General features: G+C 43.3%; 2 protein-coding genes across 5 annotated transcripts in view; one reads left to right on the forward strand and one right to left on the reverse strand.

Annotated features, from left to right (window-relative positions):
• Nucleotides 1-8,445, forward strand: part of zhx3 (zinc fingers and homeoboxes 3) — a 14,112-nt gene extending 5,667 nt beyond the window's left edge. For both annotated transcript variants that reach the window (XM_034695231.1, XM_034695232.1), the window contains exons 2-7: nucleotides 826-1,701; nucleotides 1,780-1,881; nucleotides 1,983-3,506; nucleotides 3,805-4,524; nucleotides 5,250-5,517; nucleotides 7,260-8,445. In XM_034695231.1, the coding sequence (XP_034551122.1) occupies nucleotides 970-1,701; nucleotides 1,780-1,881; nucleotides 1,983-3,506; nucleotides 3,805-4,524; nucleotides 5,250-5,517; nucleotides 7,260-7,270 (3,357 nt within the window). In that variant the 5' untranslated portion in view covers nucleotides 826-969 and the 3' untranslated portion in view covers nucleotides 7,271-8,445. The remainder of the gene's footprint in view (nucleotides 1-825; nucleotides 1,702-1,779; nucleotides 1,882-1,982; nucleotides 3,507-3,804; nucleotides 4,525-5,249; nucleotides 5,518-7,259) is intronic.
• A 1,003-nt stretch (nucleotides 8,446-9,448) lies between these two features.
• plcg1 (phospholipase C, gamma 1) overlaps nucleotides 9,449-25,945 on the reverse strand; it is a 38,518-nt gene continuing 22,021 nt past the window's right edge. Inside the window, exons 16-33 of one of the 3 annotated variants that reach the window (XM_034695229.1) lie at nucleotides 25,683-25,784; nucleotides 25,331-25,518; nucleotides 24,635-24,835; nucleotides 24,296-24,415; nucleotides 24,000-24,180; nucleotides 23,803-23,880; nucleotides 23,617-23,720; nucleotides 23,307-23,400; nucleotides 23,101-23,170; nucleotides 20,343-20,506; nucleotides 19,940-20,036; nucleotides 19,582-19,806; nucleotides 19,341-19,489; nucleotides 18,370-18,484; nucleotides 17,517-17,678; nucleotides 17,334-17,422; nucleotides 12,537-12,805; nucleotides 9,449-12,437 (exon numbers count right to left, since the gene is read on the reverse strand). In XM_034695229.1, the coding sequence (XP_034551120.1) occupies nucleotides 12,395-12,437; nucleotides 12,537-12,805; nucleotides 17,334-17,422; nucleotides 17,517-17,678; nucleotides 18,370-18,484; nucleotides 19,341-19,489; nucleotides 19,582-19,806; nucleotides 19,940-20,036; nucleotides 20,343-20,506; nucleotides 23,101-23,170; nucleotides 23,307-23,400; nucleotides 23,617-23,720; nucleotides 23,803-23,880; nucleotides 24,000-24,180; nucleotides 24,296-24,415; nucleotides 24,635-24,835; nucleotides 25,331-25,518; nucleotides 25,683-25,784 (2,451 nt within the window). In that variant the 3' untranslated portion in view covers nucleotides 9,449-12,394. Of the gene's footprint in view, nucleotides 12,438-12,525; nucleotides 12,806-17,333; nucleotides 17,423-17,516; nucleotides 17,679-18,369; nucleotides 18,485-19,340; nucleotides 19,490-19,581; nucleotides 19,807-19,939; nucleotides 20,037-20,342; nucleotides 20,507-23,100; nucleotides 23,174-23,306; nucleotides 23,401-23,616; nucleotides 23,721-23,802; nucleotides 23,881-23,999; nucleotides 24,181-24,295; nucleotides 24,416-24,634; nucleotides 24,836-25,330; nucleotides 25,519-25,682; nucleotides 25,785-25,945 lie in introns of all 3 variants that reach the window. The other 2 variants (XM_034695228.1, XM_034695230.1) reach the window with 2 other exon arrangements.

The following is a 25,945-nucleotide window of genomic DNA, read 5'->3' on the forward strand; positions in this document are numbered from 1 at the left end:
GGTTGGGAGGGTAATTGCCCTAGAGCTGTCCTCCAACACTGCATCACTACCCCTCTGGAGGGAGGGAGGGGAGGAAGGAGGGAGGTTGAAAACTCCTCCACAGGAAGCTTCGCCATTTTGCAAAAAAAGACATAGGATCTAGGAGTGCAAATCTGAAGATTCACATTCTTTTGCTGTTCACTGTCTGTTCTACCCTCAAGCCAGAATACCACTTTTCAGAGGGAACATCTGTCGTACCACCCACTCGCACACGCGCGATTATCAAGTAGACCCTATCTTAAGCGACACATTCACAAGTGAATGATTTTTGGAAAATCTGTATTAAGGTGTTCAGTGAGGCTACAGGAGCTGTGGATTAAAGGAAAACACAGAATGTGCTCTCTCTATGGGGGTGTGTCTGAACAAGGGGAAGTGAGACAGAGTTGTGTGGGGGAGGGGAAAGAAGGGGGTAGGACAGGAGCTCTCCCAAAAAAAATCCTTTAGTGAAGAAGCAGACTGAGCTTGTTTGACTGCCCTCATCAGAGACATAGCCTTGAGTTTCACAGTGCAAGGGAGATGCGGAAAACACTTTGAGATTAGAGCAACACCGTGCATCAGTGACATCTCAACGTAAGGCCTTGTCGTGACCTTTGCTGTTGATTTTTACCTGGAAACATCCAGCCGTGCATGATTTTTATCCAGCTGAGAGAATTCTGGCTTGTGCCGAGTGGTGTAATATATCTTTCGTTTAGCTCCTCAAGCCTCTTTCCAAATTTGTCACTCAATCAATTCTATCCAACAATTCTGGTGTGTATGGTGATGTGATGTTCTCTATTTTGTTTCCAGGTTTCCACAAGTGAACCTATGGACATCCCCCGCTATCCTCCCTCCTCCTGGCCTGGTCTACAGTAAACCAGAAACGACCTGTATTCTCACTCCCACCCCTCAAGCAAGCCATTTGAGCAACCTTCCCCACCTTTTGGTCGCACCATGGCCAGCAAAAGGAAGTCCACTATTCCTTGTATGATCCCCAGTAAGATCATACGCCCTGTGGAGGAGGCCGAAAGAGACTCTCCTGTTCCCGTACATCAATCCCGGATTCCCGGCGGGGGCAGACACAGCCCCCTCAATCTGGGACAGTCTTCAAAACCAGAGGTGGGGGATGCTGAAAAAGACGGTGCTGGCACTTACACCTGTAAGCCTTGTAACTTCGAAACCCACGACCTTAACTTGTTCCTGGATCATGTGTACTCCGGACACCCTGACTTCCGCGCGGACCCCAGCTTCTTTTGCGTGAGTTGTGGAATTTCCGCCCCCAAATTCGAGGGTCTGGCCCTGCATAATGCCAGGGTTCACCCCAGCACGCTGAACACGACTCTGCAACTGAGGAAGAAGGATAGGAGAGTCGTGGTGGAGCAGTCTCTTGTGACCGGAGGAGAAACGGGGAAGGACAGCGAGATTTCTATCACAAAAACCCCAATAATGAGGATGCTGAAGGGGAAATCGGAGCCTAAACGGATAGTGGTGTCTCACCCGGTCTCAGATGAGCCTCCCTTAGACTCTCACTCCAGAGAGAGTGAGAGGAAAGAGGCTGCTGCCGTGACAGTCACCCATGTTCCCACTATTGTCCACAACGGGACTACGAAGGTCACTCTGCCCTCGGCAATCCAAATAGTCAATGGCTCTGGAGCATTACCAATGCTTAAGACTCCAATCACACAGGTCAGTGGTCGCTCCGTCTGTCTCTTAGTTTTTGTTTGATTCGATTAATTTTGATCCTTCTTCTTCTTTTTCCTAAAGGTCGTCTCGGTTGTTCAAAACAGAAGCCTTCATCAATCTGCATCAATCACAGCCTCTTCACACGTTTCCTCCACTTCCTCATCCTCCAAAAATCTCCCCAAGGTAGCAGCTTAGATTTTGTGTGTCCCAGTGTGAAATGGAAGCTAATTGGATTTAAAAAATGGGATAATCTACAACTCATCTTTTCACATTTTCCCTCTCAGGTGATGATTCCTCTGAGCAGCATCCCCATTTACAGTGCCTCCATGGACTCCTCCTCTTTCTTGAAGACGTCCTTCAGTAAGTTCCCGTACCCCACCAAGGCTGAACTCTGTTACCTGACCGTGGTCACAAAGTTCCCTGAAGAGCAGATCAAGATCTGGTTCACAGCACAGAGACTCAAACAAGGCATCAGCTGGTCTCCTGAGGAGATCGAGGAGGCCAGGAGGAAGATGTTCAACACCATCATCCAAACTACACCCGCTGGCTCACACAACCAGAGTCACTGCAACCCGACCCAGCACACAATCACAGTCCTACCTGCCTCGCTTGGCGCTACTGGGATCCCTCACATTCTTCAGGGCTCTCTGGTCAGTCAAGGAGGGGTAATTGTCACTCAGCCTATGATGGCAAATGGAATCCAGGTCAGCAGTGCTCCTGTGGCCCTAGCCGTCACACCTAAGCCTCAGGCAGCAGCTCGCCCCATGATGCAGGCTCGTCCTACTGCGGCCCTGGTGGCAGACAAAGGCATCAGCATGGTGGTGGGGACAGTGGGCAGCAGCAGCAGCAGCACTGGGAACAGCATCATTAGCAGTAAAAGCAGCAGTAGTAGGAGCGGGGGAGGAGGCAGTGTTACATCGAGCAGTCAAGCCAGTGTCATCAACCTTAGTCTAGGAAGTAGTAATCACAGTAATGCAAAGGGGAGCAGTGTCAATGGGAAGCACAGAGGGGCCAATGCAGACAGCTCAGACAAGAGCAGTAATAATGTAAGCAGTCATGTTAATGCTAAGAACAGTGAAAGCTCCAAAGCTAATAACAGCAGCATCGTGCAGAGCAGCAGCACAGAGAGCAAAAACAGCAAAGACATTAAATCCGGGAGTGATGGAAAGAAGGGCAAAGAGACCAACGGTAGCAGCAGCATAAACAACCCTACTAGCACAATCCCAGATGAAGTGGACCCCCCCACCAGTGACTCTCCAACTATCCATATGGAGGATGCATCCTCTCCTGCATCCAAGTCTTCCTCCCCGGCTCCGTCGAGCAGCACGTCCGGCTCTCGGACTCCCGTTAACTCTTTCCTTGACCCAAGTTTTTATAAGGGCAAGAAGTCCCAGGAGCAACTCAATGCTCTGAAGGACAGCTTTCAGGCCAACCAGTTCCCCGACCAGGAGGAGGTGGACCGCCTCATCTCTCTGACGGGGCTCACGGTGCGAGAGGTCCGCAAGTGGTTCAGCGACCGGCGCTACCACTTTCGCAACCTTAAAGGTTCACGCTCCAGCACGGGTGCACCGAGTAAGTCCAGCAGTGCGGCGGGAGCAGGGAGCGGTGCTGCTGGCGGTGCCAACCCTGTGGATCTGTCTGACAGCGGTAGCAGTCCTGGCTCAAAAACACCCCAGCACAGCTCTGCACCACTGAGCCCAACTGCATCACAGACTCCCACATCTCCTACTACACCTTCCAGACGGCACCCCAGACCTCCTTCACCTGATTTCACGGCTATCCGCTACAAGGAGAGAGAACCTCATCAGGTGAGGCTCTTGGTTTGAAATGTGCAATTGACATAAAATGCTGGGTAGAACATTAAGGTGACAAATTACTTCTTACTAAGACAGAAAGTTAAATTTTCTCATTATTAATCAACCCATCAAATATAGGTTGAGCTCATAAAGTTACCTTTTAAAGTAAAAGTGTTTGGATACCTCTTTGTCTTCCAACAAATCAAAAACAATGTTTAGTTTATCTTTTCTGAAGGTAATGTTTAACAAACAGAATCCACACATTAGATTTCCAGGCTTGTGACCGTGTCCACTCCCATGTTGTGTTTAGTTGAAGGCCCTGGAAGCCAGTTTTGCCCAGGACTCTGACCCACCAGGAGAGGAGGTGGACAGACTGCGATCTGAGACCAAGATGACCAGGCGGGAGATCCACGGCTGGTTTGCTGAGAGAAGGAAGAGAATGGCAGCTGAGAAAAGGAAAGAGGAGGCGGAGCGGGTGTTGAGAGAGGAGGAGGGGGAGGTAGACTCGGAGGAGAGACAGAAAGAGGACGGTTCAGGAGAACTCAAAGTCAACCCGATTAAGATCAATCTGAAGATGCTGAAAGTGACAGAAGCCAACGGCAAAGCAGAGGGAGAAGGTTTGGATAGCCCCGCATTACCCCTTCAGTCCAGCAGCACACCTGCATCTTCCCCATCCACTACCCCAAAACCACCTCAATCCTCCACCCCAACACCCAAACCCTCCCCGTCCCCCAAACTCACAGCCATCCGGGGGAAGAAGACAGCAGAGCAGCTGCAACTGCTCAAACAAGTGTATGCCCGGACCCAGTGGCCCAGCGCTACTCAGTACGACGAACTGATATCAGGTACTGGACTGCCCAGACCGGAGGTGGTGCGCTGGTTTGGGGACTGTCGGTATGTGCAGAAGAACGGACAGCTGAAGTGGCTTGAGATTCACCAGGGCTTGGCTGTGGAAGAGGACCTCAAGAAGGGAAACGAACAGACCCTCCAGGCCCACCTTGACGACCACGGCAGACTGGAGGAGTCGCAGGTAATTATGACGAAAAGGGTCTTGGTGTCCAATAGTTCAATAGTTAAAATGTTTCACCTGTGGAAAGGACACAACTATGTAATATAAGTTCTCTCTCAGCTCCATAAGTTTGAAATGTTTAAGATGAGATATTTGTAGTTAAAAAAAAAAAAAAAAACCTTTGTAATTTTTCTTGAGTTCACAGTCATGGCATTAAACATTTTACAGTATAGCATTAAAATGGCATTAAAAAGCATTAGATTTGACTGGCTGATTTCTGCAGAAACCCTGACAACTGTACTTTTTGGGGCTTTGAGAGATCCAACATTTTTAAACTGATGCAACTCGGAGAGCAAACTGAAACCTCCTTATGTGGTCGGTTTACATGAAAATCATTAATATGTTTTTTTCATGTTTTATTTTGACGTTTTGCAGTCATTCAGTTTTTCACTGTAAACCTTCAAACCCACAAGAGAGATGGGTACCATAGTGAATAAGAGCTTACAACATGTTAAAAATGTGTTAGTTTGTATTTATATAATATCTAATGGTGTCCAATGTTGTTTAACATTCCAAGCATACAATCACCCTGTAATCTTCAGTTGTAGTCAGAATGGTAGCTCTTGTAGTGAACCTTAAACCACTACAGGAAGTCTTTGAAATCAACTCTAAAACAGAAATATATCAGGAGAGCATGTCCTCTGATTTGTAGCATCACACTGATACAGATTATTCTTCATCCCCAGCTGCAGGAACTGGCCGAGGCGAGTGGTTTATCTGCAGACTTGGTGCGATATTGGTTCTCCACAAAGGCGTCTTTGCACCAAACAGGACAAACTGCTGCTGCTGTTGTAGCTGACGGCAATGCAGCGGATGAACCAGTAAGAACAGAATCGTCCCCTCTGGAGCCGCAGCCAGGAGGCGGGACGGAGGAGAAAATGGAGCAGTCGGTGTGCGGTGTGGTTACAGAGGCTGAGGAGGCCGACGCTGACAAGACTGTGAATCCTACTGAAGGTAGTCTTTTATATGTTGATGAGTCTTGATCATGTTGCATGTTACATTATTAACAAAGGCCCAACATCAAGACAGAGTAAAATACAGGCAGGACTCAGCCTGATCTCATCTTAATCCACCATGAGAAGAGCACTTTGCTGCTTTTAGCAAGTTACAGTGGCAAGGACAAACTTCCTTTAACAGGCAGAAACCTCCAGCAGGACCAGACTCGTGTTAAACACACATCTGCTGAGACCGGGTTGGGGTTTGAAAGAGGGACAGAGGGAGATACAGAGAGAGATGATAGTGGTGAGACGGATAGAAGTAGTTGTATATCAGTAGCAGCTGGAGTTAGTTTGGTACGTCCACAGCAGCAGGCTGTCTACGGCAGCGATCAAGAAGAACCTACAAGACAAGGGAGCTCAGGGACTCCAGAAAGGTCTATGGTTGGGAACTTTAATGGGATAGGAAGTTTTGGAGTAAGTGATGGGCAGATAAAGGATAGAGAGGGCAAAGACAGGACCCCAGTGTGTCAGTATAAGCCTACAGCAGGTCCTAAACCTAAGGTGCATTTCGACCAAGAGTTCCGGGGTCTTATAGCCCCCAGAACTACTTTCCCTGGAACTAAAAGGTTTCTGTGCCCTCAGTGTTGTCTGCGTTTCGACTGCGGGCTGAAGTCCCGGGTAGATTGTGCAAATCAGGACAGTGACGTATGGAGAAAAAAATCTATTAAATAATATTTTGAAATCTTAATAAAAAACTAAACTAGTATGCATTCCCAGGAAATCCTTCTGTGTTTCAACAACTGTGTAAACTCCACAAACACCGTTACATTCAACTGAAAGTCCCAGGAAAAGTCCCAGGACCTTTAATAAGTACTACCCCCCAAGCAGGGGCTTTTCAGGGGAGAGATTATCTACCCCTGAACTAAATTTAGACCCTGGTTCCTCTGGTCGAAACGCACGTAGTTCAAGGATAAAGCCCCTAGTTCCGGGGTAAAGTTCCTGCGGTAGGAGAGTGCTTCTGGTTCGCTTTATCAAAGAGGAACGTTTTCAGACGATTCTTAAAAGTAGAGAGGGTTTCTGCCTCCTTAACCCTGACTGGTAGATGATTCCAAAGGAGAGGTGCCTGACAACTGACAGCTCTACCTCCCATACTACTTTTAGAGACTTTAGGTACGACAAGCAGGCCTGCATGTTGAGAGCGTAGTGACGACTTTCACAATACTTTCATTCTGATCTTATCGACCCTGATGGATGTCTTTGGTATACATTTTTTGCCAAAGTAACAGTCCAAAAACTCAAAGATTGACTCCTCCATTTTCAAAAATAAATCAGCAATCTGTAAACTGGAACAGACACTCAAAAAGATCCTGATTTTTCTGCCCTGAAAATACTGAAATAGATTTTCTGATTAGTGCTGGAATGACTTTATTTAATCATTCAATTGATTTAAAAGACTCTTTCATCTCTGAGCCAGTTATATCATAATGTGAAATCAGGTTTTAATATGTTTTGTGAATTTATGATGAGGTATTTGATTGTGATGGGGGAAGAAAAGTGTTGTTAAATTGAGGCGATGAATGGAGAGTAGTAATTACCACAGAACACGCGCTAATCATCGTTAGGAGGAAAGAGGCGTGCTGTGACTGAAGCGAATGCACGTCTCACACCGGTACACTGTGTGTAATCATCAAGACTTGTACGTGTGGAGCTTGTTGTCAAGGTGATGGATTTTTAATTTCTTTTCTTTAATTACTTCAGGAACTGTCTAAAGAGGGGGGGTCACAACGCAGGTGGTCTTTGTGTCGGCAGTCTGAGGAAGAAGACGGCAGATGCGGCTGTAACAGGATCACTGGACGGACCTTGAAAAAAACCATCCCTCCCCTCCCCTTCTCCTCTCTCACACCCCTAGAGGTAGGCACGACCTCCCCCACTACGTGAGACGGACGCTGAAGCAGCTAACGCCCCCCCCCCACTCAATCCATCCATCCATCCTACTACCAACCCATACTCCCCTGCCTTTATTTTTCCCCCGTCGAGTCAACTCCTCGCTACACACACCTTCTCTACTTGCCTCCTGTCCGCCATTTTCCCCCTCTAAAGGAAGTTCCAGCGCAGACTGAAGTGCAGGAGTGGATGTGGTGGAGGGAGGGGCATCGTTTCTCTGCTGTGTTTGCTCCATCTGCCTGCTGTGATGGGAGAAAGAAGAAGAAAAAAAATAGACTTGGAGAAAGATGAGCATGGGAACGAAGGAGAAGTGTTGCCCAGATTGAGACCTCAGCAGATGCTCTTCAGGAGTTTGAGGGAAGGGTTGTGTTTGGACACTTATCGACCAATCGAGGCTCAAATATGGATCTGTGCAGAATTTAAACTGTTCAAAGTTTGTTTTGAAGGTACGAAAAGCTGCACAGTTCACAGGGTGCTTGCCGAGGCCTTAAAGTGAATCAAATTATTTTTCTATTGTGTCATCTTCATACTCCTTCTCCCACCTTCTTGCACTCATACACTTTGACTTCATGCTTGCAGCTTACTTTAAATGTTAGCTAGGCTCTTCATAGTGTCTAATGTGAAACTCAGCACTGATGTTCTTTTTTTTTTGTCTGTTTTTAGCTGTACATAATATTTGACAAAATGGGTCTTAAGCTGTCCAGTTTGGAAGAAAAAAACGTCTGTCATCCAAAGAAGGCAAGCACCCTGTTGTTGAAACAAACTAAAAACAAAATCAAGCGACACTCACACTTTGGTAGACTGTCCGAAACCTGGTTTGTGTTGTAGCATCAAGTGCTTCTTTACGTCGCCGACGTGTACGTATATTTGTTTTTATGGAACTTTCCTACAACATAACTTTAACTGTAAAAGAACTGTGAACTTTTATCAGAGTTCCATACTTAGGCTTGATGTAATTTTTACAGGTGGTATTTGCAGAATAAACAGAATGTAATAAATATGTGGCTTTGAGTCGTATGGTTTTGCGGGTAGTGGTGGTGCTGAAATCAACACTTATGCATGATCTTGGCAATAAACCAGAAAGATACTTTGTTCATATAAAGATTATTTTGTAAATTTCTCATATTTATTTCTTTATTATAGATCAATTAACTAACCCCAGACTTCTCCTCTGTCTGCTTCTTATTGGCCCGGCTAATAATAGCATAAAAAAGCAACATTGACACTTTCCTAAAGCTTAAAGGCACTATGAGGAGTTTTTAACTGGCTGAGAAACAGACTGAAATTGATACTGATGCCTCTTTATGACCCTCAAAAGCAAACAAGACCATCCACAACAACACCAATACTTTCTCTGTTGTCACTGAAACTGTGCTGAGGGGGTAGGTGTCAGAGCAGTTGATTGACATCTCGCTCTAGAAACACATCTTTTTGGCTGTTTTCATGGCAAATAATCACATTGTGTGATAAATCGAAATGTTAAAAGACAACAGCATTAGGTTATTGTCTGAAGACACTAATTTTGCATTTACAGGACAAGAAATAAGAGGTATCACTTTGTCCACAAGGCGGCGCTAGAATCAATACAAACGAGAAGTTTGTAGCAGCAGCTTTAAAGTAACACTTCATATAGCTTGTTCTGAGATTTTGACTTAATTTCCAAATAAAATGAAGAAAACAAAACATTTCTGCCTTTTTGAGAGGGGAGACGTTGTGAAAATCTGAATTCTTGGTTGAAGATTGCTTTTTAAAATTTTTCTTTTACCTCAAAAAAAAAAGATGTTGACTTAATTAATAAATAACACAAAGAAAACAAAAAAATCAGCCTTTTTGAGGGGAGACACGTTGTGAACATCAGAATTTTTGGTTGATTTTCGTTTTACCTCCAAAACAATTCAGTCAACCTGCTGCCAGGTTTGTAACATCTTTCATTTATCCTTTCAGTATTTTCTTCCTTCTTTCTTGAAGTTACAGTGAAAAAAACCAAACACAAAAATAAGAAATTAGTATAAAGCAGTGAGTATTTTATTTACTTTCAGGCTTGAATATGTTTCATATGAAAGGCAAAATTAAAATGAGTTCTTTTCCTCTCCATAGTTTAGGCACATTACAGAAAGGCGATTTGTAAGTGACACCATGGGGAACAAAAACGGACAAGATTGAAAAAGTAAAAATGAATGGCGTGACTTAAGGGCCTTGCACACCCACATGGATGCTCTGAGTTAATCAGACCCTTCAACAGGCTGTCTGGAATCTACGCTGTCGTTCTCTTACAGGTGCAACAAACCAAACAGTGGAGTTATCAGTCAAAATAAAAGGACAACACCTGTGTGGGTGCAGCGTGGCCGTGCAGGTTCTTTAAGGGCTGTTTGAATGATTTGGCTTTAATGTGATGTAACACAGATGGAGGCACATAGACATAAGCAGACAGGTCAGTAATAAGAGCAATGCAGCAATGGAGGGGGGGACTAAGAAGACCATTCATCCACTACAGGAGGGGGGTGAAAAGTAATATAAAGGGAAGCTTTGGGATCAATATCAGGTTGAAAACACAAGATGCTAAAAAATGTTCATCAAGACCTCAAGTGTTCCATCCCATCCCTGCTTTTACCTCAACGTTAAGTCCTTATGGCTTACGTGTGCGTCAGTGGTTGATCACTGACTGAAAATACTGAGTTTACATCATAAAGTCCTCACATATGAGCGGAGTAAATACTGTTTCTGACACTAACTTGGAAAGATAACACCATTTGCTCAACATGAGATTTTATGACACACTTTAACCCCCCCCTCTCTCTGTCTCTCTCCACCCAGGCACCTTTGTCATCAATCCGCAACATGAACTTTGCTGCCACAAAATCTGCAGCTAAGAGTCTGTGGGCTCCTCCCTAACACGATCTTGCAAGAGCTCCAAAGGAAATGAGAACCTGGCGTCAACATCTTAAATATGAAGTTTGAATATTATTGTAAGAAGCCAGAATGAGAGCCTGAAGTTTGCCTGTGTTGTGCAACATCTGGCACACACAAAAATAATCTCAAGTGCGTTCGCAATTTAGCTGAATTTCATGGCAGTGTACCCCTGATGCTCTGATGAAAAGGGTCCATGTTACTTCAGAGGTATGAACCGCGTGTTTACTTTATGCTTCACACTAGCGATGCAGCTCTTTGCACTTGGTCACTGTTGGTCTATAATCCTGACAATCGCTTCAACAATGGAAGACACATTTTAAAACCTTTAACAGCTGGGTTGCAAACAAAAGCAGCTACGTTTTAGGAAATCTAATACACTTCTCCTGCGACCGGAACATTCTTGTCAAAAAATGCCAAGTTCAAGCAGCTATACTTTTCATACTCATTGAAATATTAGAGCCGTTTCAGTTATGGTTATGCTCAACTAATTTAAAACATGAATTCAAGGGTCCATAAGTTCTGTTAAAAAGTTGAAATGCAATTAAAAGTAACCACATTTCAAATCCAATATTCAATCATGAGTTATTATTAAAACACTGGGGTGCAAAGTTAATGGTGTAACTAATACAATCTTAATTTTTGTAACCGTGGTATAGCACATTGAGAAATCTGAAACATTCACAACCTCACCTGTAAAATGAAGATGTTTCTACATTTGTAAATATCTGTTTCTATGCCATAACCTTGTAACTCATCCTCCGTCTCTCTGATGACAAGTTGAAACAGCCATAAACTGGTAGATGATGCAAGCAACAACAGTCATCAACATGTATCCCTGGTCCTGTTTCATCACACAGCATGGTGTTCCATCCCCAATAGACACGATCAGTACACTGTAAGACTATGGAGGGGGGACAGAAGGGAATAATGTGTCTGACTGGCTTGTAAAAGGCTCCTGCAATGCAGGGAAGTGGAATGATGTGCAGTTTTTTTAGGAATGTAAGTTAGAAAAAAAAAAAAGTAGCGTGCATGTGTACACGTGTGTGTTTGTGTATGCAGACGTAACACATGATGCTGCCTACTCTCTCTGCTTCGAACACATAAAGGCTGTGACCCCGTCATGACGTCTGCAAAAAGAAAGAGTTCGATTCCCCTCCAGGTTGTGGGTGTGACTTAGACTGGAGGTGCATTATTTCCTCCACAAAGCAGAGATGAACGAGACATTAAAAATAGCCGTAGAGAGCCCTCGTGTTTTACACATATACATAAAAAATAAAAAAAGAAGAAGTAAAGTCACATTATGAATGTTTAAAGGTTTTAAATAATTATAATAATTAAAAACATGGAGACAGGAGCTCTTTGAGAGCAGGTCAGCTGCTGCTGTTCTCTGGCTAACAGCACAGCAGGAATAAATACATATGTTCATATACGCCAAATAGAGAAGAGCGAAGAAACCTAACTGGGGAACAGTTTCAAACTGATACCTTTATAACTCTCTCTCTCTCTCTCTCTCTCTCTCTTCCTCTCAGCCCTCACACTGTTCAGCTGTTGTGCAAACCTAAAAACACATTGAGGACAGCACACCCCGCAAACCAGCAGTCCAGAGCTGGAACTTTTTCAGCCTTGTTTTTGTTCTCCTGCGAATGTCCGTTTCTTCTTCCTGTCCACAGCGTCCACTTCCTCTCAGAGTCCCCCCCCCCCCGTGACCCCCCCCCCCCCCTCCCTCTTCTTTTATGTCCAAGTCTCTCCTTCTAGATAGGCGAGTAGTAAGGAGGCTGGGCGGCAGGGAGGGAGGTAGGAGAGGAGGAGAGTGAAGGAGAGAGGAAAGGGATGGAGAGGGATAGGAGGGGGGGCAGTTGGAGAATGGAGGGAGAAAGAGCTGCCTAAAATGTAGGCCAAAGCGGTGGTGGGCGTTTCCATGGAAACAGTGTTCACAGCAGTCAGTGACATCATCAGTACTGGGAGAGGCGACTGGTGGGAAGGGTGGGAGGGGTGTGGGGGTGGGGGTGCGACAGAAATTCATCCTGATTGGCCTGGATTTAGACGCGGTTCTCTCCGCCCACTCTGGTCCTCCGCAGCATCCTGAGGTAAAGACAAAGACGGGAGGATGTCTAGAATCGTACAAACACCACATCGGATCAGGTCTGAGAAACACAAAAATCCAACACACATCATATTTACCTCCTGTTAGACGCGTCCATGTGGTCTAACAGCGTCTCCTGGGACACCCTGAAGTCGTCTAGAGGGGACTGGTAGCGGGACTCAAAGGAGCCCTCCCTGCCTCTGTAGGCCATGGCTTGGGCAGGCGACTGGGGTAGAGGAGACATGTTGGAGGAAGTTGAAGACACCGAGCTGAGGTCCCCCACACGCTCCCGTCCTACTTGGACTGCTGCTGTCACTGGCGTGGAGCCGACCGCCACAAAAGGGCTCAGAACCTCGCCATTTTCATCCTAAGAGGACAAGAAGGAGAGACGTCACTCCAAGAGTCAACATATAGTTTTCTTATTTTAAATCAAGAGCTGACGTTTTGACAAAAACTTAAAGCAGTCCCTTTAACAAGTTGCGTTGTTGTGATTAAGAGAACTCACAGAAAGTAACCCACACACTGTTACAGTATTTCGCAATCGCTAAAACACTAAACCCTATTGTCTGATCCAGATTTCTTAACGGCCTGAACCCATGTATTGAATCAGTCACACCTGTTAGACACAACTTGCAAACACATTCTCACTCACTATGTGATGCACTTGTGTTGCATAATGGTAAGCACAGGAAGCGAAAGTTCAACACATTTGAAGCATAGGTGTCACAGCTTAAACACGACGACTCAAAACTGATCACACTGGTGGCTAATGATGTGAGGAAACCAATATAAGCCAGTTCAGAGAGCGCTGGTTGTTGAAGGTTGTACAATGGACAGAAATAATCTGAGAGGCAGAGGAAGAGTTGAAGTAAGAGGTGGTTGAGGAGGAAGAGGAGGGGAGCGAAATCGAGAAAGACAAAGAACAGTAACTTCTGATGAAATCCAAGCTAATTTGATAGACCCATAGACTGTATAAAATATGGACGTAGTATCTGTGACGTCACCCATCTGTTTCTGAAGCACTGTTTTGTGGCCAATCGTCGGCAGCAGCCAAATTGCTGCTGTCAAGCGATTGTGACATAAAGAGGCAGGGTTTGAGCCTCCTAGCCAACAGCTGCAGTGTTCCCGCCTGTCAATCAAGTCAGCTGTGCCTCTCATTGGAGGACTCGTAATCTCAATATCTTCGAAATTGCTGCGTTAGAAAAAATTCACCCCGGTACCTCCGGAGCCAGCCTCAAGTGGATCCTTGATGAACTGCAGTTTTTAGCACTTCCGCATTGGACTCATATTTTCAGACCGGAGGTTGCTGCTTGGATAGACCATGTTCTTATCATTTATATTTTTTGTCACTTTATTTTGACTGTATACAGGTGCTACATTCAAAGAGGATTTTTTTTTTGTGTACAAAATTAATTTAGCCTACTGTGAACAATAAACATTATTTCTACAACTTCATGTCCTGAGCATTGTGTTTTAAATGTTTTGATGTAGTGTGTAATGACTGCTCAGTATTGTTTTTTATTTTGATTGACTTGGGGTATGATCTGACAAAATTGTTTGGTTTTGCAGGAAGAGTCAGAGGTTTGGTGAATGTAGGGATGGGTACCTTTCACATTTGAACCGATACGGTACCGATACCCGGTACCTGGGAATCGGTACCGGTACTCAACGGTACCAATTTCTGGTACTTTTGTGTGTTTATATGGTAATAAATCTTAATTTAAAAAGAATAACATCTCAAATTTGTTTAATTTAACGTATTTATTTAATTTAACATGAAATGAACAGAAACAGGATTATATAGGTGATTAGATATATAAGCTGACACGTGCTCGTGACGTCTAATTGCTCTTTCTGGAGTTTATCAAGTAACTCACGTGAATGCATGCGGACGGGGAAAAATCAATTCTCCGTCTCTTTATAATAACAGGACACACAACTTACTTGTTGGGCATTCACGCACACAGGAACGGTTATAAACAGGGCAGGTAGTCGGAGCCAGAGGGTCCGTCTCAACCATAGACTGTAAAAAATAAACTTAATCTTCCCTCAGCTCTGCCTCGCGCTGAGTGCGCGCGCCCGTCAGCTGCGGGCTCCGTTTGGCGCGCTCTCACACAGATGCAGAGAGCAGAGTCGTCCACCCGACCAGTCTCTGACTTTATTACAGGGCGAAAGTCTGGAAAAATCGCCTATTCTTCAACTCCCTCACAGTCACAATGATGCGTTCAGGTACCGAAACATGGTACCGTTTGATTTTACATGAATCGGTACTCGGTAGTACCGACGGAATTCGGTCGGTACCTATAAAAGTACCGAATTCGGTACCCATTCCTAGGTGAATGTAGTTTGAAGATTGGGTTTTGGGCTTATATTGTTGAGAAAAGCGTGGTGGATGTCAAGAAATGTATTTTAGCAATTGAGAAATACTGTAATGTGATGTCGCAGTTTCGGCCGATCCCTGCAACTTTTCTGCAAATTTGACCAATCATCCTATTTCCCCATAAATGTTGACATGTATATCACCAAATTAACTCCTATGGTATTCAAAGTGTCCATCTCCATAGGTATGTTTAGATGTATAAACATCATAGGGTATGATATATTGTGTTTTTGATAACTCTGGACTCTTTCTGAGTTTTTGCAGTGAAGCAGACAGCTGCTCCACTTTCAAGAGAGCTCAGCCATGATTCTTCCTACTCCAGCTTCCAATTACAACTCCTAATGCAAACCCTATGATGTTAATTCAGAATGATAAATCAAATGCTTGAGGTCTTCTTGTGATTATTTATCCATGATGAAAACCCTTAGCAATCCACTCCTGCCACTTCCTGGAGCTTTGTGTTGAGGCGATTGACCAATCAGAGGCTGTGTTCTTTACTTTCAACCAATCAGAGGCGCTGTTAATAATAGTATCAGTGGTGTTCCAGGAGTGTTTGGAAAGAGAGGTTTAATCCTGTGCTTTCATAACAGTGGAGCACCAAAAATACCAGGGAGGACAGTGTTGAACTAATTTATAAAGATAAACTCATTTAACATTATTAAACAGGTTTTTGGATGCACCAAAATTCTGTATCTGGACACAGTATCAACCAAAAGTGATGTCAGAAAAATGTGCATACTTAGCCGATAGATGGCTTCATTGTGAAAAAACCCACTCCAATCATTCACAGTTGATTTATAATATTACACAGAAAATAAACCTTGAAGAAACTAGCATTTTATTTCAACTTTTTTAAAATAGTTTGCTGAGAAGTATTTTTTTTGGGGCACAACAATCACAGCATCCCATAAAATCTAGGAAATACTGATTCAGACTTTATCATCCACTTCTAATTTGAGCGTTCACTCTGGACAAAATGAGAAAGCAGCCAATCTAGCTAATGTATATTTGACTTGTGACTAACTCACTTCTATACATAGCAAAAGAAAGAATCACAATGTGCATGTGCTCTTTACTGAAGCGTATTGCATTCACATGAGAAAAATAAATCTGCTCTGTTTTTCTGAATTAACAAGTTAATTATCTCGGAATTATGTGTTTATTTTATTTTCCGAAAAAAAAACAAACATCCAGGGCGCTAGTGGCCTAGCGGTCTAAGCGTCCCACATATGGAGGCTATAATCCTCGTCGCAGAGGTTGCCGGTCCGACTCCTGGCCGGTTGACCATTCACTGCATGTCTTCCCCCACTCTCTACTCTCCACATTTCCTGTCTCTCTTCAGCTGTCCTATCCAATAAAGGCGAAAAAAGACCCAAAAATATATCTAAAAATAAAAAAAATAAAAAAATCCAGTCTGTTTTCTCAGAACAGGCCTTACGTCTAAACAGCTGCAGAGTCCTCAGGTGCCTGCGCAAAGTTGACAAGCTAAACACAAGACCATCTATGTGTCCCTAATGCTGTTTTGTTTGGTATGTCTCCTCCTCTATCTGTTCTTTCTCCAGCCAAGAAAGACAGGTTAGCCTTTACGACACTGTTGGCCAGAAGGATGATATTGTTGAATTGGAAGTCCTCTGTCCCACCTACCCATTCAAGCTGGATTAAGAGTGTACTTTATTTTCTTAAACTTGAAAAGATTCGGCTGACCCTGAGCGGAAAGGCTCATATCTTTAAAAGAATCTGGGACTCTTTCTTATCTCGTGTTGATCGCTCGGCTTGCTGTGTGTCTTTAGACTGAGCATCACCATTGTGTGTCTTACTATGTTTAGATTATTGCTTTCATCTGTTTATCTTTATTATACTTGCTTTTTGTCTTATGTTCTCCATTTTTGGAGTTCTATCTAGTTAATCTGGAGGGAGTATGTGTCAGGGTGGGGGGTTATTTGTTTTTTGTATTTCCTATGTCATCTGTGTGTTTCTTTGTTCCAAAAAAAAGGAAAATGTACCAACCTCTTATTTTGGATGTGATAGTTTTTCTATGTGAAAATCAATAAATAGAGTTTAAAAAAAAACAAAAACAATACCATCTATGTTACTTAGAGACACTAGTATCTCCCAATGTCTTAAACCCAGAGCAGAATAAAACTGGATTCAACTGAACAACCAGGGCATGTTTACTTCCTTGTGTGGCCTTGACGTGCATTGTGATTTTACTATAGAGGTATGTTGTTCATTCAGAAAAACAGAGCAGATTTCTTATTTTCTATTTACAAAAACTTTTCTCATAATTCTGAGATAATTAACTAAATAATTCACAAAAAAAGTGCAGAATTTTTTTTCACATGTCAACGCAGTACGCTTCAGTAGCTCTTATTACAACGTGCATTTTTAACAACTTAGTTGTTTTAGTTTTAGTTTTTCCACAGTTTAAGCCTTTTTCCTGACACATTCTTTCAGTGTTAATTCATATTAAAAACATCTGAAATGTTATCAAGAAAAATACAAAGAAAATTCTCACCCTGCCTGTGATCATGTCCATGTGAACCAAGAGAGAGGCCAACTCCAAGTCCTCATTGTAGCTGTTCTTCAGAGGTACAGACCGGTAACCTGGTGTCATACAAAGAAAGGGGAGACCAGAGGTTTTTAGTACAGAGCTGATGAGGCACAGGACTGACTGTCATGTCTGGGATGCTGTGTGTACCTGTCTTCAGGCTGTGAATGGGGAATGTGGCCTGAGCCAGGAAGTTTTGGTCGTTGAACATGTCAATCTCGTAAACCACGAAGCGCAGGAAGGCGAAAGCAGAGTTGCCCACTGAGAACTGGAATGGTTTGCGGGGCCACGTGGGGTTCAGGCCGTTATCGGCTGGAGAAAAGAGACAGACAAAAGAGATTGAGATAGAGAAATAACATTTTTTTTTTTTACAATGTGTATGCATGACTTTCCTCTCGTAACAGCAGACAGCTCTGTAACAACACTTAGATTTAACCTACACTACAATTTCAGGATGGTTGCACTAACATAAAACCTCTGTCAAGGTCTTTCTATCTTTCTTTTTTCACTTTGCTCATGGCTCCTTTTGCTGGATGAACCAAAGTGCTGGAAAGAACCATTAACGCTAGTACACAGTCCAGAAAACTACTCAAAGTAATGAATATATGGGGTATAAAGGCTTTGCATACCACCGTATAGATGTCTGAATGGTGAAGAAAATACTGAAAATCTCTGCGACACAATCGCAATTTAAGAAAGAGTTACAGCAATAAACCAGTAAAGAAACCAGTCTGACCTTGCCCTCTAATAATACACTCTTATGGCTAAAATAAGCGATTTGAAACGTGATGGGAGCTGAGCCAGAACTACATCCGATGGCTTCTCTTTGTATTCCAACACATGGCTTTGTTGTTTGTACAACTTCCTGTTTTTCCAGGACCAGACAGGAAGTTTCCAAAGCGTAATGTATCCAGTAAACAGTTAGCACCCATTCCTTCAGCTTTGGCAGCGTTGTCACGTTACTGGCAAACACACTCAAGGTTAAATGTTGCGCGGCACTCACCTTCTGAGTCTGTTTTTTGCTTGGCACTGTCATAGTCTGCCCCACACACCTCGATCTCAATCAGAGGGCAGACGATGCCTCGTCCGTGTTTGGGAAGGTGCCGAGCGCCCAAAACCTTCAGAGGGAAAAAATTACAGATTACTCCTTTAAATCTTGCCTCATCACTTGTTTCAGCATCTTTGATGTGGGGATAGTTTGTGATGGGAGTCATAGATGCAAACTCAGTCTAACTTTGACATGGAGTCGTGTTAGTCTTTTAGAATAGATTTTAAGATTATTTTATTGGTTTTTAAATCTTTTAATGGTCTTGGCCCTTCTTATTTATCAGATTTGCTTTTATCATATCAGCCAGGGGGAGCCCTCAGGTCTTCAGGTAGTTGACTTTTAATGGTACCAAAAGTAAGAACTAAGACTCAAGGTGAGGCAGCCTTTTATCATCATAGCCCACGCCTGTGGAACACCCTACCTGAAGATCTGAGGGCTGCACGGAGCATAAATATTTTCAAAAGCAAACTCAAAACCTACCTTTTTGGTCTCGCTTTTGACTGAGTTTTATTTTTATTCTTAACAGTTTTTATTTTAAAGTCGCACGAGATAGTGATATCGCCTGGCAGATGTAAGTCTAACTGTATCCATAAATATGTTTCTGTGTATTCAGGTTTAATTTGAGGTATGACTCTTATCAGAGTTTGACTGAAAATTGCAGCAATCAGGAGCCGAGTGTTGTAAAGTGCCTTAATTTGCCTCCATGAGAGCGTATCATAACTGCTGCTGCTGCTGACACTCCTGCAGTTGACTTTGTTGCCAAACTGGCCAAATCAACTATAATCATCTTCTCTGTGTTTCAGGAACACAAACATGCACTTGTTCCTTTCACTTTATCTGCATCTTTGCATCTTGTTGCTATTTTTTTTCACCTCAGACTTAAGAAACTCTAATACTATGGCATGATGATCATCTTATTACTATACCTCTATCTCTAAAGTGACTTGATCGAGGTCTCGTAATGTGTGTCTGTCGAAAGGATCGAAGTTGTCGTCCCTCATGATGGGCGGCTGAAGGACGTAGCCGCTTCTTCCATTTAACATGAACAGAGCCTGGTTCATCTGCATGGGCTTGTCTGCACGTGGGGAAAAAAGAGAGTGGTGTGAAAAAATAATAACAGAACAATCTTGAATAGTTTTTATGAGCATGAACAAAAAAGGTAGGGACCTGCTGTCTGGAAGTTAAGTGCCACCAGCTGGGAGCCACAGAGCCACATGGGCAGAGGGTCATAGTTGGAGGAGTCAAGTCTCTGTCCTCTGGGGTAGATTCTGGACAGCTGTAGCCGATTGTACTGCAGGAACCGCTTCCCCTTGATCTTGTTGACGTACTTTTCAGCCTTAGTCTCAGGGAAGGATGACATGTCTCTGAAACAGGCCCGCTCTGTGCCAATCTCTACAGGACGCACAGAGAGAAGACACTGATGACTTATCTGAGTAAATATTTGACATATGTGCCGTTTGTGTTACGTTGGATGTACAAAATCAACAAGAAAACAGCATATTAACGGTGTTTGAATCATTCTTACTGTCTTCATCAAAAGGCACAGGCCTACAGTAGATGACCAGGTCTGATAATTCCAGTGCTATCTTCTTCCTCCTCTCCATCATCTTCCCCTCCTCCAGCTGGAGACACAGACACAAGCTTTAAATGCAACAATACCATGCACAACAAAATTAAGTTGGACACCTAAGCCCCCTGAAGTCTTAATCTCTTAAACAACAACAGCTGTTTGAGTCGTGGTACTATACAAAACTATGTGTAACTGTGAGTCTGCATTCACTGCTTCTATATACATAGTTTATGGGCATTACAGAGAGAACTCATGTCATGACTCGCCCCTTCAGCTGTCAATGTAGCATGAGCATGCAATCAATCCTGCTCTATTATTTCAGTCATGACATATACAGTATGTATACATCTATTTTTACCTTGGCTTCTGAGGTTACGGTGACTTCACGGATCTTGAACACCCATTCCTTAAGCTCTTCTTGGCTGCTGGCGGCGACGTCCAGCACCGGGCCCGTCCGCATAGAGGTATTCGGCACCAAGGAGAAGACGTAAGGCCTGCTGCCCTTTCCATCAGGGCGCACGACTAAAAGGGAAATACATAGAAGAGTGAGAATGAGACATGAGATTATTTATACGTACACAAATCAAACCTTTAAAGCAGGGGTGTCAAACTTATTTCAGTTCAGGGGCCACATACAGCCCAAGTTGATCTGAAGTGGGCCGGACCAGTAAAATTATAACAATAACCTATGAATAATGTAAACTCTAAGATACAATTCTGTAAATCTTCACATTTAGTTACCAATTTTTTTTACAAAAACAGCTGTTGTGTTTTAGTGCTACCATGCTAGTAGTGACGGAGTGCACCTATGACGCATTCACATGTATGGTAGGCAAGTGCAAAATATGTGGTTCCTTTCTTAGATTGTGGATCCACAGCTCCTGCTGTGACAAGTTTACATATACGTAAACTCGACTCAATCCATCCTCCTCTACTGCTCCACCTGCTCCTTCAACATGTTATCTGTTAAAATCAAGGCCGAAACTCACACGCATCACCACCACAGCTTCTAAAATAATCGGTCTCCCCACACCAAACCTCACAGACTTAAACCACAGGGCCATCACACGCATCGCAACCTCAATAGAACAGGACATCACACATCCACTAAACACCTACCTCATGTGAGTGTTGATGTCTTTGTGGACAGTTTGTTGAGCCTACAGCGTATGTTATATGTTTGTCTATGTCTATGGAAATGCAGGAAGGTGCTGTGGAAAAGAATTTCCCCAAGGGGACAATAAAGTCTAAAGTCTAAAGTCTAAACTTTAGTGCTAATTCTATCATGAAGTGCTCTAAAAAGTCTTTATGAATTTAAGCTGGATTATGCAAACAGCAAGTATTCTTTTTCTTCACTTTGAGGAAAGAAAGACCTGGAGCGCCATTCAGGTGTGCTCCACTTTGATTTTATGCGACCCCCAGAGGATCCATTTAAAATATTAGTTACTTTGATTGAAAAATTGCAGTTATGGTCTTCTCTGTATTTTTTTTCGCTTTGCAGAGTCATCTCGTGGGCTGTATGTTTGACACCCCTGCTTTAAAGTATGGACAAAACATTTATTACTTTTATAGACGAAAAACAAAACTTCTTGTTTGTGATCACATGCTTTCAAAAAGTCACAGTGAACAGGGTTGAAACTGAAATAATTTCAACTTTGAGCATAGCGACTGGGCATAAAAGCCAAGTTATTTGCAAAACTAACAGCAGCCAGCCCCAGATTCAGCGTCATCACTTTCTCCACAGTGAATCAAAGGCTTCTGGCAGTGACCACGCAGACGAAGCCTTAGAACAGTGTTCAAGACATGGGGAAATTCCCAGATACTGCCACTAGATGGAGCCAACGAGCCACACAAAGGCAGAGGCCCAGGTGTCAACAATGGTTACTTGAGGCCACAACAATGCATAGCAGCATGCGCCAACACTAATGGGGGTGTATTAACTGAGCTGCAGGATGTCAATACATGACTGGATACAGTTCTGTGAGAGAAGCAAATTCATGATAAAATACAAATAGGAAAGAATGAGTGAAATGATTGAAACAGCTGATAAGGGCAAAATGTTACAATGAGAACAGCCGTCTGCAATTGTGGAGTTATAACAAAGAGGGCAGGTGTGAAGGTAAATATGTTGCAAAATGCACAAGCTTGTAGACTTGATGTGAGAACCTGCAGAATACGATTTGAAAACTTGTGGATCAAAAATCTGAACTAGTGTGTGAATTTTTTTGCAAAGTGAAAAATGAAAACATACTTGTGAGCTGAATTTGAAGTTACAGAAAAAAACTAACTACATGGGAGCTTGTGGAAAAAGTGTGAATTTTGAAAATTTTCACTAGTACAAAATATTCATACAACTGTGAATGTGAAGTCACACAAAAAATATTCACACGTGTAGAATGATATTTACAACCACAACTGGGTGATTACAACCTCTCGAATCATCCCTGTAACTTCACAAATGTGTTTTCACACATTTCAAAAAGAGACAAATTTGCATGCTTGACTTTTGCAACACTTCTTGCGATAATGTGTTGCAAAACAAACTTGCACTTGTAGCTGTGGGGGGCGGTGATGGTGGTAGGGAGGGTGAGACGTGGGGTGAGGGGTTAACTAATTAGAAGACGAAGCACCATGGCTCACCTACCCAGGAAAAGTTTACTCCAAAAGCTACGCTTTGGTAGATTGGCACTATGATTGAGCAGTCAATAAACAGATGCCACTATAACTTTACATTTCCAATAATGTATTATTAAAAATGTAAAGTTATGGTGGCGTCCGTTTGGCGTATTTTCAAAATACAAGTTCTCATTTTTTCCACAAGTTCCCATGTAGTTATTTTTTTTCTGTAACTTCAAATTCAGTTCAAGTGTGTGAATTTTTTTTACAAGTGAAAAATGATAATATAAGATTTTTGATCCTCAAGGTTTCAAATCATATTCCGCAGGTTCTCACATCAAGTCTACAAGCTTGTGTATTTTGCAACATACTTACCTTCATAGCAGAGATTATGTGCATGCATATGACAGCTAGAGGAAGACGTTGCCCTGTGGCAAGGTGACGGCCTGTTCTGTAGCCCTGCAGCTCTCAGTCGAACAGGAAGCGGAGGGCCCACTCACCAATCTGACAGGAAGACACGTCCACACTTCCTCTCAGGAGATCTCCCAAAGGGCTGTTTTCTGTCATCTCCTGCTTTGGAGAGAAAACAGATTAGGACAGCGGTTATTATCAAAGCCGTTATCCATTTTATGAACATGTCTCTATCACATTTAATGGATACAAATGACTTGTAGTAGCTCTTCAAGTTTATGGGATTGATCCTTACAGTTCTGTCAGGCTCCGCCGCTGATGGACTGATCTCCTCCACGTAGTTTGCAGGAAACCACAGCTGCTTCTTCCCCCCACAGTCGCCCTTCCACCTGAGCAACAAACAAAAAAAGTGTTTCGCAGAAGAAAGGAGGATGTGGTTCTGCTATTGTCAATAACTCAGTAGCTTTAAAATGATGTAAGCATTAAATCAATTTAATAACACAGCCCCATCCGGTAAAATTCACCCCATCACAAGTCAAATATGATTCGTCTAAATGGATAATTAAGAGCTGCTTCCTGAATAAAATGTAATGCGGGTCACTCACCATCCTCCTTCCTGTTTGTCCACATTAGAGATAATGGCGTTCTTAGTGAAGGAGAGTTCGTCGTCACGCTGGGCTTTGTACTCGTACATGGCTCTCACTGTGCACTGAGAAGACAAAACAGAAAGTTAAGCAGGTCAAAAAGTGAAAATTCAACCACAGATTCATTTTCCCTCTCTTAACACTCACCTTAAATGTCGGCATTTGGTTGGCCTCTACGTAAAAGCCTGGATTCCTGCCCTCATACAGTGACCCGTAGTCTGGCTCCTATTGGACGACAGATTGTGTGTTCAGAAGATGTCTCACTTTGTTTTTTACATTTCTAACTCAGAAAAAGGTCTAATAATATTTCATATGTATGCCATTGATAGTTTGGTGATGCTCACAGCAGTGCCGATCTTCTCCAGTGTGTCCTCGTTGATGGGATACCGCAGTTTCATTTTGCGGTACAGAGGATGCTTCTCATAGTAGCTGATGAGGTCTACAAGGCTGTCAAACTCGGAGGTGCCCAGCACCACAGTCTGACCCTCCTGCTGCACCCGGCAGTGCTTTATCTTTCCCTCTGCCCTGTGTTGAAAACCACAGACTTAATATCAAAAACTTTTTGGAACACATTATAGAACCTTTTGGACTTAAAGGTTAAAAAACGTCACATAGCTGACAGTTAAACAGGCAAAGTTACCTGAAAGAAATGGCGAATGAGTTGGGTTCTGCCCTCTTCCTCACAAGGAAAGCTCCATCACGAGGAACCCTCATCAGCATGTTCTCAGCATGGCTCCTGGACAGGTTTGCATGGTACCACCTGGGACAAACAACAACAACACATAGGTAGATGAAAAATAATCAAAGTGATAAAACTCCTTTACTTCCCACAGTGTTTTCTCTGGATGAGGGCATCAGGTTGTTTATTTATTTGTAGGTATAAAGCGTTATAAAAGGAAATACAATAAAGCTGAAGTTTCTTAAGCAAATAATAATACTTCATTCTGTCTCTTCTCTAAAGATGCCGCTCGATACTCACTCTTTGCTCTCATGAGCGTTGGTCTGAGGCACCGGCTCCGTCAGCTTCATCTCAAACTCATTGCAGCGCAGTGCCACCTGCTGGTAGTGGTTGATCAGGGCAAAGAGCGTATCGAACACAAGGTTGTCAGTCAGGTAGAACTTGGGGCTGCCTGCCTCCTGACGAGAGTGGATACGACAATGCTGCACCCGACCTGAACGCCTGGTGCAGAGAGGAAGAAAGATGAACGATTAAAATGACAACTTCATCCTCTAGAAGTTTGATTACAGATTATGATGACAAAAAAATGTACGCTTTCATACTGGCAAACACCATAGCATCTTTATCTTATAAGATAATGCCTTCTGATTGATTAACCATTGTTTCCATACCTTGACTGTAACATACAAACACACTGATTGGCTCTGAAGTATCTCGACTCATACAGAGCCCTTTGTGAGAAGGTAAACAGTCCCACTTCAGGCCGTGACAACAACCCAGTTCAAATCAATCATGGAGAAAATGACATTGATTGATCAGAAAATGTGACGTTGTCAATTGGCTGAAGTTAACCCTGCTTAACAGACTTGGTGACAGAGGTTTACTACCACACGCTAACTGACCTTTTCACTTACAATAAATATCAAAGATGTTTAGAACTGTCCAAAAAATGCTGTCAAAGTCTGTGCAAAGGGTTTCAGTTTTTGTGCACCATACCAGAAAGACAGAGTGTAGTCTCCGACGAAGGTCTCGCTCTCTCGGACCAGGAAGGAGCCGTCAGGAGCTCCGGTTTCCAGGCAGTACTCAGACAGTAACCTCTCGGCTATCTGCCGCCCATCCCGCCCTGCACCCAGCTTCCCGTGGAACCATTTCTCTGTCACATGCTGGTCCATACCATTAGACACCTGAGAGATGAGAGAGGAAAGGGAGAAGTCAGCTATTTTAAATGCTGTATTTCTGACGTGTAGTTCCTGATGATTGAAAGATTATGGGCACATATGCAACTTTCAAAATCAGGGCAAATCACTGTCATGTGCATGTATATCAGCAGCACACCAGGGCTACTGACCTCTCTGTGCTCCTCTTCATCATCGTTACCCTGGTTATTGGAGGTCTCCTCTGAGTAGTAGATCTTACTGCTGGTCAGGACAAAGAAATGGGGGTACCACTCCTGGGGGGGAAAGAGAGAGGGAGAGAGGATGAAGGACGGGAGACAGTTGGTTTAAATGGCTGCCATTAAATATTTAGAGGATCCATGTGTCGCTCTAAAAGCTAGCCAAAGTGGGCGAGAAGACTTTGATCTTCTATAAGGATCATGGAAAGAAGCTACGA

The sequence above is a fragment of the Notolabrus celidotus genome, chromosome 11, assembly GCF_009762535.1.
Source record: "Notolabrus celidotus isolate fNotCel1 chromosome 11, fNotCel1.pri, whole genome shotgun sequence".
Classification (NCBI taxonomy): domain Eukaryota; kingdom Metazoa; phylum Chordata; class Actinopteri; order Labriformes; family Labridae; genus Notolabrus; species Notolabrus celidotus.